Source organism: Scyliorhinus torazame, chromosome 1 (assembly GCF_047496885.1).
Source record: "Scyliorhinus torazame isolate Kashiwa2021f chromosome 1, sScyTor2.1, whole genome shotgun sequence".
In the NCBI taxonomy this organism is placed as follows: domain Eukaryota; kingdom Metazoa; phylum Chordata; class Chondrichthyes; order Carcharhiniformes; family Scyliorhinidae; genus Scyliorhinus; species Scyliorhinus torazame.
The window spans coordinates 3,399,626-3,412,528 of NC_092707.1; the positions used below are offsets into that span (position 1 = coordinate 3,399,626).

General features: G+C 48.6%; 1 protein-coding gene across 4 annotated transcripts in view; it reads right to left on the minus strand.

Moving 5' to 3' along the window:
- Positions 1-12,903, minus strand: part of dnah10 (dynein axonemal heavy chain 10) — a 704,002-nt gene that overhangs the window by 582,207 nt on the left and 108,892 nt on the right. For all 4 annotated transcript variants that reach the window (XM_072511049.1, XM_072511141.1, XM_072510964.1 and 1 more), the window contains exon 12: positions 2,258-2,428. In XM_072511049.1, the coding sequence (XP_072367150.1) occupies positions 2,258-2,428 (171 nt within the window). The remainder of the gene's footprint in view (positions 1-2,257; positions 2,429-12,903) is intronic.

Genomic DNA, 12,903 nt, shown 5'->3' on the forward strand with positions numbered 1-12,903 from the left:
CCAGCAGTGCTGCCATTCCCCCCATCTCGCTTCCACTACCCCTCTCCGCCGCAATGAACGAAACGTGCGGTTCAAAATGCACCGTCAGTGCCCCCACAGGAGAGGTTGGCCCACAACAGATGGGAGAGGGCCCAGATGGATGGCAGGGTGCCAGATAGTCCTGGTAGCTCCCAGTCCCGCCAACACAACAAAATCCATCTCCACCTCTCTCCCCACCTGGACTCCCAGATCTCTTTTTTTATTCGTTCACGGGACATGAGTGTCGCAGGCTGTGCCAGCATTTATTGCCCATCCCTAATTGCCCTTGAGGGGACAGTTAAGAGTCAACCACATTGCTGTGGGTCTGGAGTCACATGTAGACCAGACCGGGTAAGGACGGCAGATTTCCTTCCCTAAAGGGCATTAGTGAACCAGATGGGGTTTCACAACAATCGACAATGGTTTCACGGTCATCATTCGACTTTTAATTCCAGATTTTTATTGAATTCAGATTCCACCACCTGCCGGGTGGGATTTGAACCTGGGACCCCAGAGCGTTACTCTGGCTCTCTGGATTACTAACCCAGCGACAATGCCACTACCCCGCTGCCTCCCCGCGCCTGACATACCAAATATCACCACCTCTGGACTTAGGGCCACCACCACACCCAGAACCTTGGCCATAACATCCGAGAACCACCGCCAGAAACTCCGCAGTTTTGGACATGCCCAAAACATGTAGACGTGATTCACAGGCCCGCCTCGCACACCGCCCACATCTTTCTTCCCCGCAAAGATCCTGCTCATCCCCACCGTCATGTGGTCCCTATCCACCACCGTAAACTGGATGAGACTTAACCTCGAACATGAGGAGGACGCGTTCCTCCACAAGGCCTCTACCCACGTCCCGGCCCGCATCTCCCCTCGAAGCTCCTGCTCCCATTTGCATTTAATCTCCTCCACCAGAGCACCCTCCCTCTCCATCAATTTGTTTAAATATCCGACATCCTCCCCTCCCCTATATCGTCCTCCAACAACAACTTTTTCTGCAACACCAGAGGCAGCAGCCCCGGAAATGACGGCACCTCTCTCCTCACCAAATCCCTCACCACTGGACTCACGGAATACCTGACCAGCGAGAACGAAAGACATGCCAACAACAGCGCCCTCAAACCCGTCCCCCGACACAATACCAGCTCCATTCTCCCCCAAACCCATCTCTCCTCCATCGCCCATTTCCTCACCATGACAATGTTTACCACCCGATAATAATTTATCAGATTTGGCATCGCCAACAACCCCCACCCCTCACTCGCTCCCTCTTCAGGAACACCCTCCTCTCCCATGTGGTCTTCCTCCCCAACGAACCCCAAAGTTATCCCATTAACCTTCCTGAAAAAGGACTTGGAAACAAAGATAGAACACCATCTGCCCGCACCATCGCCTTCCCCGTGAACACTAACCCAAACTCCATAAGGGGCCTCCGCCTCTCCTTTAACAAATCCTCCTCTGGCGCCACCGAGTACCACCTATCCATCCTCAGAATCTCCCCTACCAGCCTCGCCCTCTGCTCACTCTCCCCATGTGCCCGGATCAAAATAAATTCCCCCCGAACAACTGCCTTAAGTGCCTTCCGCAGTGTGTCGGCTGTGAGCCCCCCCCCCCCACGCCCCATATCGATCAACTCCACATAACCCCAAATGGCAGCCCTCACCTTCTCGCACACACCCTCATCCGCCAACAGTCCTGCATCAACCTCCATTACAGCCGTTAGGCCTCCCTCTGCACCACCCGCAAATCCACCTGGTGCGGCGCGCGGGTGGAAACTACAATCGGCGAGCATCCCGAGCCGGCCTCCCCTGTCAGCGGCACTTTGTCCAGAACTAAAAACCCGATCCAGGTATACACCCGGTGCCGAGGGGAGACGTTCGAGAACTACTTCATCCTCGGTGTCCCAAACCTCCACAGGTCCACCCGCCACCCCCCATGAACCCGATTGGGGACTAAAAGTCCAGCAATGGAGGTTCAGGGCCATGGAAGAAATTGAAAAGAAAGATGATAATTTTAAAATTGAGGCATTGATGGGATGGGTGAATAAAACTTGCCGTGAGTTCGGGTAGCTGCAGCAAAGGTTTTGAAGACCTGATGTTACAGAATCTGGAAGATGGGAGACCAGTCCGGAGAGCTTTGGAATTGTCAAAGGTGTGGGTGAGGATTTCACTGGCAGAGAAACAACGTTACTGAGGTGAAGAAGTCAATCACAATGAATCCTGCATACCTCTTTACAATACTGTGTCAGAATGTCATTGAACTTTCGCATCATTTGTTTGTTGATAGCTTCACGTGAACGGATGTGTTTAAATCTCAACAGCATGTCAAAAGCTGCTTCTGCAGAACGGAGGGTCTTGAATGACTCATCAATAAAGTTCTTTGCTTCCCCTTCAATTAACTGCAAAAACAATTAAACAATTCAAGTAATTATAATTAACTGAAACGAAATTGCATTGTACAAGACGCAGCACGGTAGCACAGTGGTTAGCACAATTGCTTCACAGCTCCAGGGTCCCAGGTTCGATTCCGGCTTGGGTCACTGTCTGTGCAGAGTCTGCACGTCCTCCCCGTGTGTGCGTGGGTTTCCTCCGGGGGCTCCGGTTTCCTCCCACAGTCCAAAGATGTGCAGGTTAGGTGGATTGGCCATGATAAATTGCCCTTAGTGTCCAAAATTGCCCTTAGTGTTAGGTGGGGTTACTGGGTTGTGGGGACAGGGTGGAGGTGTGGACCTTGGGTAGGGTGCTCTTTCCAAGAGTCGGTGCAGACTCGATGGGCCGAATGGCCTCCTTCTGCACTGTAAATTCTACGAAGACGATGGGCGGGTATCTGGGTTGATATAACATAGGGCAGGATTTACCAACCATCCCACCGGGGGGGGGGGGGGAGGAGACGGCCCGCCAGCGGGATTTACCGGCCATCCTGCCAGGGCAGGGGGAGACGGGATTTCCAGCTGGCTGGAATAGCCCGCCGGCATGAAGAGCCGGTAGATTGCGCCCGTTGACTTGGTGGCTGAGCCAGTGAATGAAGTCTGCGTGAGTCTGAGCCATATCAACCTGAAGAGCCAGGTTCAATCTCAGTCTGAGCTGGACTGCCTGCTCCCAGTGCCTTAAAATAGTTTGTTTTGGTCCCCTAGCGATTTGGAAGGAAAAGAATCAAATCAGGTTTTGCACTCCTAATAATCATCCAGTAATTCTATATTACATATCAAAGTTCCGCAATGGGATTTCCCTTTTCTGAAGCCATACTGAGGTATACAGCTCTTGTTCCAGGTTCAATCGCTACTGACTTCATTAATCTCAGTTGGAGTGGCAATGCCACTATGACTAGCCGCATTGTCCCAAGGCGAGGGAGGGAAATCCATCCAGGATTTCTCTTCAATGGCCGTATCGGACAGTCCACACGTTTGTCAGATGAGGAACAGGATCAGATTCAGTTGCCACACCTTCCAAGGAACAATGACCTCAACATCCTTCCTAAAGTTTGTTGCCCAGAACTGAACCCCTTATACCAATTGAAGTGGAACCAGTATTTGATGTAGAATTATCATAACTTCCTTGCTCCTGTATGGTACACCTCTTTTTCTAAAGTCCAGAATTCCATCTTCCATAATACAGGAAGATTCATGACATGAACGTCCCACCTCCAACTGCATCCCTGTTGGTTATCCAACATGTCCATCCCGGTTATCCCACAACCAAAACATTTTCAATTGGATGGATGATCGGTGAGAATGACTAAAACAGCCTTTACTCCTAGCTCCAATATTTTAATGACTGCTAAATAACTGCACTTAAAGAAAGTAAACACTACTGTTTTTCTTCAGTTCCCCTCTGACCTCTCTTGCATCGATGCTCTCCAGGAACCTCCAGGGAAATGCTGGAACATTGACAATGCACGTTAACACTATGGCTACACGAACAAAGAACAAAGAAATGTACAGCACAGGAACAGGCCCTTCGGCCCTCCAAGCCCGTGCCGACCATGCTGCCTGACTAAACTACAATCTTCTACACTTCCTGGGTCCGTATCCCTCTATTCCCATCCTATTCATGTATTTGTCAAGATGCCCCTTAAATGTCACTATCGTCCCTGCTTCCACCACCTCCTCCGGTAGCGAGTTCCAGGCACCCACTACCCTCTGCGTAAAAAACTTGCCTCGTACATCGACTCTAAACCTTGCCCCTCTCACCTTAAACCTATGCCCCCTAGTAATTGACCCCTCTACCCTGGGGAAAAGCCTCTGACTATTCACTCTGTCTATGCCCCTCATAATTTTGTAGACCTCTATCAGGTCGCCCCTCAACCTCCGTCGTTCCAGTGAGAACAAACCAAGTTTATTCAACCGCTCCTCATAGCTAATGACCTCCATACCAGGCAACATTCTGGTAAATCTCTTCTGCACCCTCTCTAAAGCCTCCACATCCTTCTGGTAGTGTGGCGACCAGAATTGAACACTATACTCCAAGTGTGGCCTAACTAAGGTTCTATACAGCTGCAACATGACTTGCCAATTTCTATACTCAATGCCCCGGCCAATGAAGGCAAGCATGCCGTATGCCTTCTTGACTACCTTCTCCACCTGTGTTGCCCCTTTCAATGACCTGTGGACCTGTACTCCTAGATCTCTTTGACTTTCAATACTCTTGAGGGTTCTACCATTCACTGTATATTCTCTACCTGCATTAGACCTTCCAAAATGCATTACCTCACATTTGTCCGGATTAAACTCCATCTGCCATCTCTCCGCCCAAGTCTCCAAACAATCTAAATCCTGCTGTATCCTCCGACAGTCCTCATCGCTATCCGCAATTCCACCAACCTTTGTGTCGTCTGCAAACTTACTAATCAGACCAGTTACATTTTCCTCCAAATCATTTATATATACTACAAAGAGCAAAGGTCCCAGCACTGATCCCTGTGGAACACCACTGGTCACAGCTCTCCAATTAGAAAAGCATCCTTCCATTGCTACTCTCTGCCTTCTATGGCCTAGCCAGTTCTGTATCCCCCTTGCCAGCTCACCCCTGATTCCGTGTGACTTCACCTTTTGTACTAGTCTACCATGAGGGACCTTGTCAAAGGCCTTACTGAAGTCCATATAGACAACATCCACTGCCCTACCTGCATCAATCATCTTAGTGACCTCCTCGAAAAACTCTATCAAGTTAGTGAGACATGACCTTCCCTTCACAAAACCGTGCTGCCTCTCACTAATACGTCCATTTGCTTCCAAATGGGAGTAGATCCTGTCTCGAAGAATTCTCTCCAGTAATTTCCCTACCACTGAAGTAAGGCTCACCGGCCTGTAGTTCCCGGGATTATCCTTGCTACCCTTCTTAAACAGAGGAACAACATTGGCTTTTCTCCAGTCCTCCGGGACATCCCCTGAAGACAGCGAGGATCCAAAGATTTCTGTCAAGGCCTCAGCAATTTCCTCTCCAGCCTCCTTCAGTATTCTGGGGTAGATCCCATCAGGCCCTGGGGACTTATCTACCTTAATATTTTTTAAGACACCCAACACCTCGTCTTTTTGGATCTCAATGTGACCCAGGCTATCTACACACCCTTCTCCAGACTCAACATCTACCAATTTCTTCTGTTTGGTGAATACTGATGCAAAGTATTCATTTAGTACCTCGCCCATTTCCTCTGGCTCCACACATAGATTCCCTTGCCTATCCTTCAGTGGGCCAAACCTTTCCCTGGCTACCCTCTTGCTTTTTATGTACGTGTAAAAAGCCTTGGGATTTTCCTTAACCCTATTTGCCAATGACTTTTTGTGACCCCTTCTAGCCCTCCTGACTCCTTGCTTAAGTTCCTTCCTACTTTCCTTATATTCCACGCAGGCTTCGTCTGTTCCCAGCCTTTTAGCCCTGACAAATGCCTCCTTTTTCTTTTTGACGAGGCCTACAATATCTCTCGTCATCCAAGGTTCCCGAAAATTGCCGTATTTATCCTTCTTCCTCACAGGAACATGCCGGTCCTGAATTCCTTTCAACTGCCACTTGAAAGCCTCCCACATGTCAGATGGTGATTTGCCCTCAAACATCCGCCCCCAATCTATGTTCTTCAGTTCCCGCCTAATATTATTATAATTAGCCTTCCCCCAATTTAGCACATTCATCCTAGGACCACTCTTATCCTTGTCCACCAGTACTTTAAAACTTACTGAATTGTGGTCACTGTTACCGAAATGCTCCCCTACTGAAACATCTACCACCTGGCCGGGCTCATTCCCCAATACCAGGTCCAGTGCCGCCCCTTCCCTAGTTGGACTGTCTACATATTGTTTTAAGAAGCCCTCCTGGATGCTCCTTACAAACTCCGCCCCGTCTAAGCCCCTGGCACTAAGTGAGTCCCAGTCAATATTGGGGAAGTTGAAGTCTCCCATCACCACAACCCTGTTGTTTTTACTCTTTTCCAAAGTCTGTCTACCTATCTGCTCCTCTATCTCCCGCTGGCTGTTGGGAGGCCTGTAGTAAACCCCCAACATTGTGACTGCACCCTTCTTATTCCTGATCTCTACCCATATAGCCTCACTGCCCTCTGAGGTGTCCTCCCGCAGTACAGCTGTGATATTCTCCCGAACCAGTAGCGCAACTCCGCCTCCCCTTTTACATCCCCCTCTATCCCGCCTGAAACATCTAAATCCTGGAACGTTTAGCTGCCAATCCTGCCCTTCCCTCAACCAGGTCTCTGTAATGGCAACAACATCATAGTTCCAAGTACTAATCCAAGCTCTAAGTTCATCTGCCTTACCCGTAATACTTCTTGCATTAAAACATATGCACTTCAGGCCACCAGACCCGCTGTGTTCAGCAACTTCTCCCCGTCTGCTCTGTCTCAGAGCCACACTGTCCCTATTCCCTAGTTCTCCCTCAATGCTCTCACCTTCTGACCTATTGCTCCCGTGCCCACCCCCCTGCCATACTAGTTTAAACCCTCCCGTGTGACACTAGCAAACCTCGCGGCCAGGATATTTATGCCTCTCCGGTTTAGATGCAACCTGTCCTTCTTATACAGGTCACACCTGCCCCGGAAGAGCTCCCAGTGGTCCAGATAACGGAAATCCTCCCTCCTACACCAGCTGTTTAGCCACGTGTTTAGCTGCTCTATCTTCCTATTTCTAGCCTCACTGGCACGTGGCACAGGGAGTAATCCAGAGATTACAACCCTAGAGGTCCTGTCTTTTAACTTTCTGCCTAGCTCCCTGAACTCCTGCTGCAGGACCTCATGCCCCTTCCTGCCTATGTCGTTAGTACCAATTTGTACAACGACCTCTGCCTGTTTGCCCTCCCCCATCAGGATGCCCTCTACCCGTTCGGAGACATCCTGGACCCTGGCACCAGGGAGGCAACATACCATCCTGGAGTCTCTTTCACGTCCACAGAAGCGCCTATCTGTGCCCCTGACTATAGAGTCCCCTATTACTATTACTCTTCTGCGCTTTGACCCTCCCTTCTAAACATCAGAGCCAGCCGTGGTGCCACTGCTCTGGCTGCTGCTGTCTAGTTACCCTCTTGCTCCTTATAAATGAATAAAAGGCTTTGGGATTTTCCTTAACCCTGTTTGCTAAAGATATTTCATGACCCTTTTTAGCCCTCTTGATTCCTCGTTTCAGATTGGTCCTACATTCTCGATATTCTTCCAAAGCTTTGCCTGTCTTCATTCGCCTAGACCTTATGTATGATTCCTTTTTCCTCTTAGTCTCCAATTTCACCTGTCATTCATGGTTCGCTAATCTTTCCATTTCTATTTAGGAGGAACTTCTTCACCCAAAGGGTTGCGAATCTATGGAATTCCTTGCCCAGTGAAGCATTAGAGGCTCCTTCATTAAATGTTTTTAAGATAAAGATAGATAGTTTTTTGAAGAATAAAGGGATTAAGGGTTATGGTGTTCGGGCCGGAAAGTGGAGCTGAGTCCACAAAAGATCAGCCATGATCTCATTGAATGGTGGAGCAGGCTCGAGGGGCCAGATGGCCCACTCCTGCTCCTAGTTCTTATGTTCTTATACAAAAACAAAGAAATGTACAGCACAGGAACAGGCCCTTCGGCCCTCCAAGCCCGAGCCGACCATGCTGCCCGACTAAACTACAATCTTCTACACTTCCTGGGTCCGTATCCCTCTATTCCCATCCTATTCATGTATTTGTCAAGATGCCCCTTAAATGTCACTATCGTCCCTGCTTCCACCACCTCCTCCGGTAGCGAGTTCCAGGCACCCACTACCCTCTGCGTCAAAAACTTGCCTCGTACATCTACTCTAAACCTTGCCCCTCAAACCTATGCCCCCTCGTAATTGACCCCTCTACCCCGGGGAAAAGCCTCTGGCTATCCACTCTGTCTATGCCCCTCATAATTTTGTAGACCTCTATCAGGTCGCCCCTCAACCTTGGGATAAAAGGTTATTTTTCGGAATGGCAACCGGTGACGAGTGGTGTCCCGCAGGGTTCAGTGTTGGGGCCACAGCTGTTCTCTTTATATATTAACGATCTAGATGACAGGACTGGGGGCATTCTGGCTAAGTTTGCCGATGATACAAAGATAGGTGGAGGGGCAGGTAGTATGGAGGAGGTGGGGAGGCTGCAGAAAGATTTAGACAGTTTAGGAGAGTGGTCCAAGAAATGGCTGATGAAATTCAACGTGGGCAAGTGCGAGGTCTTGCACTTTGGAAAAAAGAATAGAGGCGTGCACTATTTTCTAAACGGTGACAAAATTCATAATGCTGAAGTGCAAAGGGACTTGGGAGTCCTAGTCCAGGATTCTCTAAAGGTAAACTTGCAGGTTGAGTCCGTAATTAAGAAAGCAAATGCAATGTTGTCATTTATCTCAAGAGGCTTGGAATATAAAAGCAGGGATGTACTTCTGAAGCTTTATAAAGCACTAGTTAGGCCCCATTTAGAATACTGTGAGCAATTTTGGGCCCCACACCTCAGGAAGGACATACTGGCACTGGAGCGGGTCCAGCGGAGATTCACACGGATGATCCCAGGAATGGTAGGCCTAACATACGATGAACGTCTGAGGATCCTGGGATTATATTCATTGGAGTTTAGGAGGTTGAGGGGAGATCTAATAGAAACTTACAAGATAATGAATGGCTTAGATAGGGTGGATGTAGGGAAGTTGTTTCCATTAGCAGGGGAGACTAGGACCCGGGGGCACAACCTTAGAATAAAAGGGAGTCACTTTAGAACAGAGATGAGGAGAAATTTCTTCAGCCAGAGAGTGGTGGGTCTGTGGAATTCATTGCCACAGAGGACGGTGGAGGTCGGGACGTTGAGTGTCTTTAAGACAGAAGTTGATAAATTCTTGATTTCTCGAGGATTTAAGGGCTATGGAGAGAGAGCGGGTAAATGGAGTTGAAATCAGCCATGATTGAATGGCGGAGTGGACTCGATGGGCCGAATGGCCTTATTTCCGCTCCTATGTCTTATGGTCTTATGGTCTTATTACACGGACAGGTGATTTGTCTCGTCAGGTGTGTTTGTGAGTATGAGCTGACTCAGGATACTGACCCTTCAGGATTGGCCTGGAGTCTCCGTGAATTGAAGGTCAATTTCTTGGACATTGCTGTGTTTGCACAGAAACATCATTGGGACATGAGATGGATTTGTTCATTGTCACATGTACCGAGGTAAAGTGAAAAGAATTGCTCTGCATGCAGTTCAGAGAGATAATTCCGTACATGAAAAGAAAATACATTATACAGCAAACATAAAATACATAATGTAAATACATAGACACAGGCATCGGGTGAAGCATACAGAGTGTAGTACTGCTCAGTAGAGAAGATGTATTAAGAAATCAGATCAGTCCTTAAGAGGGTCATTTAGGAGTCTGGTGACAGTGGGGAAGAAGCTGTTTTTGAGTCTGTTTGTGCGTGTTCTCAGACTTCTGTATCTCCTGCCCGATGGAAGAAGTTGGAAGAGTGAGTAAGCCGGGTGGGAGGGATCTTTGATAATGCTGCCCGCTTTCCCCAGGCAGCAGGAGGTGTAGATGGAGTCAATGGATGGGAGGCAGGTTCGTGTGATGGACTGGGCAGTGTTCACGACTCTCTGAAGTTTCTTATGGTCTTGGGCCGAGCAGTTGCCATACCAGGCTGTGATGCAGCCAGATAGGATGCTTTCTATGGTGCATCTGTAAAAACTGGTAAGAGTCAGTGTGGACATGCCAAATTTCCTTAGTTTCCTGAGGAAGTATAGGCGCTGTTGTGCTTTCTTGGTCGGAGCGTCGACGTGGGTGGACCAGGACAGATTGTTGGTGATGTGCACACCATTGATGCAGACGGGGGGTGTACGATACTTTGCTTCCTGAAGTCAATAACCAGCTCTTTAATTTTGCTGGCATTGAGGGATAGATTGTTGTCATTACACCACTCCACTAGGTTCTCTATCTCCACCTGTATTCTGATTATCGCCGTTTGAGATCTGACCCACTATGGTTGTGTCCTCATCAAACATGTAGATGGAGTTGGAGCCAAATCCTGCCACGCAGTCATGTGTGTAGTGAGTAGAGTAGGGGGCAAATTACACAGCCTTGCGGGGCCCCGGTGTTGAGGACTATTGTGGAGGTGGTGTTGTTTATTCTTACTGATTGTGGTCTGTGGGTCAGAAAGTGAAGGATCCAGTTGCAGAGCGAGGAGCCAAGTCCTAGGTTTTGGAGCTTTGATATGACCTTGGATGGGATTATGGTGTTGGAAGGCAGAGCTGTAGTCAATAAATAGCAGTCTGATGTAGGAGTCCTTGTTGTTGAGATGCTCCAGGGATGAGTGTAGGGTCAGGGAGATGGGGTCTGCTGTGGACCAGTTGCAGCGGTATGCGAATTGCAGTAGATCAAGGAATTCTGGGAGTATGGAGGTGATGTGCCTCATGACCAACCTCTCGAAGCACTTCATTACGATTGATGTCAAGGCCACCGAACGATGGTGGCCTTCTTGAAGCAGGTGGGGACCTCGGAGCGGAATACGGACAGGCGGTGGAGGCCGGGACGTTGAGTGTCTTTAAGACAGAAGTTGATAAATTCTTGATTTGTCAAGGAATTAAGGGCTATGGAGAGAGAGCGGGTAAATGGAGTTGAAATCAGCCATGATTGAATGGTGGAGTGGACTCGATGGGCCGAATGGCCTTACTTCCACTCCAATGTCTTATGGTCTTATGGTTAAAGATGTCTGCGAGCACATCTGCCAGCTGGTCCGCGCAGGCTCTAAGTTCGCGGCCAAGGATCCCGTCTGGGCCCGTCGCTTTACGAGGGTTCACTTTCAGGAAGGCCAATTTGACTTCGGAAGCTGTGACGGTGGGTATGGGTGAGTTATGGGCTGCTGGGGCACTCGACAGCAGTTTGATGGTTTCCTGCTCAAATCGAGCATAGACTGCATTGACGGGTGCGGGTGCGCTGCTGCCGGAGATACTGCTCGGCTTCACTTTAAAGACCATAAGACATAGGAGCAGAAATAGTGGCACTCGGCCCTCCTCCACCATGTGTCTGTCTTCACAGTCGAAGATACAAATCTTACATCAGAAATAGTCAGTAACCTCGGGTTAAAAAAATAAGAAAATTCGGGAAATTAAAATCAGCAGACAAAATGTGTGGGAGGAACTTCAGGGACTAAAATCTGACCAATTCCCATTATCGGATAGTCCACACCCTAGGGTTCTAAAATAGGTAGCTGCGGAGATAGTGAACACGCTGGCTGCCATTTTTCCAAAATTCCTTAGATTTGAGAATGGCCCCATCACATTGGAAGTTGGCAAATATTACATAACTTTTCAAGAAAGGAGGGAGAGAGAAAACAGTGAAATAAAGGCCAGTTAATCGAACAACAGATGTGGGGAAAGTGATGGAAATCTATTATTGAATCTATGATGGCGTTGAATGAATACTTTTCTTCTGTGTTCACCAAGGATAGGGGCCATGTTTTTGAGGATGAGAGTGTGATACAGGCGGGTAGGCTGGACGAGGTAGATGTCCTGAGGGAGGATGTATTAGCAATTTTGAAAAACCTTAGGGTCGACAAGTCCCCTGGGCCAGATGGGATATATCCAAGGATTCTTTGGGAGGCAAGGGGTGAGATTGCAGAGCCTTTGGCTTTGATCTTTGGGTCCTCACTGTCCACGGGGATAGTGTCAAACAAAGAACAAAGAACAAAGAAATGTACAGCACAGGAACAGGCCCTTCGGCCCTCCAAGCCCGTGCCGACCATACTGCCCGACTAAACTACAATCTTCTACACTTCCTGGGTCCGTATCCTTCTATTCCCATCCTATTCATATATTTGTCAAGATGCCCCTTAAATGTCCCTATCGTCCCTGCCTCCACTACCTCCTCCGGTAGTGAGTTCCAGGCACCCACTACCCTCTGCGTAAAAAACTTGCCTCGTACATCTACTCTAAACTTTGCCCCTCTCACCTTAAACCTATGCCCCCTAGTAATTGACCCCTCTACCCTGGGGAAAAGCCTCTGACTATCCACTCTGTCTATGCCCCTCATAATTTTGTATACCTCTATCAGGTCGCCCCTCAACCTCCTTCGTTCCAGTGAGAACAAACCGAGTTTATTCAATCGCTCCTCATAGCTTATGCCCTCCATACCAGGCAACATTCTGGTAAATCTCTTCTGCACCCTCTCTAAAGCCTCCACATCCTTCTGGTAGTGTGGCGACCAGAATTGAACACTATACTCCAAGTGTGGCCTAACTAAGGTTCTATACAGCTGCAACATGACTTGCCAATTCTTATACTCAATGCCCCGGCCAATGAAGGCAAGCATGCCGTATGCCTTCTTGACTACCTTCTCCACCTGTGTAGCCCCTTTCAGTGATCTGTGGACCTGTACTCCTAGATCTCTTTGACTTTCAATACTCTTGAGGGTTC